This window comes from Perkinsus marinus (genome assembly GCF_000006405.1).
Source record: "Perkinsus marinus ATCC 50983 genomic scaffold scf_1104296943432, whole genome shotgun sequence".
NCBI classification, from domain to species: Eukaryota; Perkinsozoa; order Perkinsida; family Perkinsidae; genus Perkinsus; species Perkinsus marinus.
The window spans coordinates 1-1,827 of record NW_003211845.1 but is presented as its reverse complement, the minus strand read 5'-3'; the positions used below and the strand labels follow the sequence as shown (position 1 = coordinate 1,827).

The 1,827-nt window shown below is 49.9% G+C and overlaps 1 protein-coding gene across 1 annotated transcript; it reads left to right on the top strand.

The window, feature by feature from the left end:
• Positions 1-265: 265 nt before the first annotated feature.
• Positions 266-975, top strand: Pmar_PMAR028894 (conserved hypothetical protein; the record flags this gene model as incomplete). The annotated part of the gene is made up of 3 exons (XM_002781197.1): positions 266-445; positions 498-607; positions 660-975. Coding segments are annotated over 3 exons (606 nt in total), but the record flags the coding sequence as incomplete, so codon positions are not given.
• Positions 976-1,827: the final 852 nt, after the last annotated feature.

The window sequence follows — 1,827 nt, the reverse complement described above, 5'->3', positions numbered from 1 at the left end:
TGGACAACACCCTGAGGAGCTGGGCAGTCTCCCTCAAGTGACTCAACTGTATATTTCTATTGATGCACCGAATAGTGAGAAGCTGAAGAAGGTGACGGGGAGCATTCAACCGAGACGGCTGCCTTAGTTTTGGTAGTCCCTCAGAAAGTGAAATCGATCGTCGAAGAAAATACTGAGTTTGTTGATTTCAATCATTGGGTTTCGACATGGAGTTGAAATAATTGCGATTTTATGTGGAGGATGGAATTGGTTTTTTGGCCGTCAGGTGGACCGGCCTCTTTTCAAAGACTATTGGGAGAGGCTGTTGGCGTCATTGGAGGCAGCGGCTGAGAAGGGGGATAGTCAAAGGAAAGTGGCGAGATTGACGTTACTGAAGGATGTTAATGATGAGGACATATTTGGCTACGCCAAGTTGATCGATTTGATGAAGGCTGATTTCATAGAGGTGGATGCTTGCTCTCTTCTTGGGGAGTGTGATGGGCTAACCTTCTTATCAGGTGAAAGGGGCGACCTACGCTGGATGGGATCGGGATGCTACGGGATTAACGATGGCCAACTGTCCGTATTTCGATGATATCATCAATTTCGCACAGAAAATAGAATGCGAGTTGAGTCCTACCAGCCCTCTTCGGCTTTGTGTGTGTAGCTTTTGAGGTTAGGTTGGGTGGGGAGTATGCCCTGTTGGCCGTGCATGAGCACAGCTGTAGTGCCCTGTTGGTGCGGCGAGGGCTGCAGGAAGCGGTGTGGATTGACTTTGATAAATTCAATGAGTTTGTTGTTGATCATTACGATAAGGAGGAGTCGTCGTTGTTGATGCGAGTGCCGTTTAGCGAGTATTCCCGAGCCCTTCCTGATTGGGCTCAGTCGACGTCTGCAAGTCTGGGCATGGATCCTCATCACACGCGTGTAACTGAGCTCACTGTGGAGCAGTTGGAAGCTAGAGAAAACGCCAAAGCGGCGTTACAACGTTTCTGAATATATTTATATTGTGTTGATAGTAGTGGGGAAGGAGAGAAGTCGCGGGGAATGTAGTACCTCATTCGACTGAGGCGTTTGGTGGGTGGTGCAGCACGCCCATGTCGACGGCATACTCGTTGACTTGACGATATGAGCATGACTGATTTCTCATGGCGGATTGGATCTATGAAAGATTGTGGACGTCACTTGTTATTTATGGTGGAAGGTTACGGAGTTTCGGAAGGAATGGTATGCACAAGTGGAGATAGGCTGACGACTTCCACTATCGCTCGCCGTCACACAAGTGGGACAACCGGGCAGTTTCGTTTGTCATGCTCATTCCTGTGCCTGCGTTGGGCTCATCAACAATCCGTATGAGTCATCGAGGTAGATTCTTCCTCTGTAAGCAAATACGCGATATGCCACAGAAGTGTAACTTCGTGTAATGCACTGCGTCATCTTCCTCATCACTTTGGCCTCCTTAGTCATCCGTCAAGCCGTCGGCGGGTCTGCCCTCATAATCGCCGAGAAGCTTCATGCCGCCGATGGTGGTTATTGTCAAAGTCTTTGTGATGCATCCCCCGACTGCATCTTCAGCTACTGTGGTGACGACAACATATGCCATGACGTGGGCTCTGCTGCTTCGAGCGGAGCTGTCCCATGCCGTGCTGCGGTAACGTCGTTTGACAGCTGCTCCTCTGCATGCGAGTCAGTCGCCGATTGTTCAGCAAGTCAGTGGAAATCTTTCTGCAAGACCTGGCTCGATACTCCTGTTTGTTTCGGCCTCCTCCAAAGTGCCAACGGATTGTGCTATGAGGTCTCGGCTGGATGTACTGGCACTGCCTATCCCTGTCCCTGAAGAGTACTACT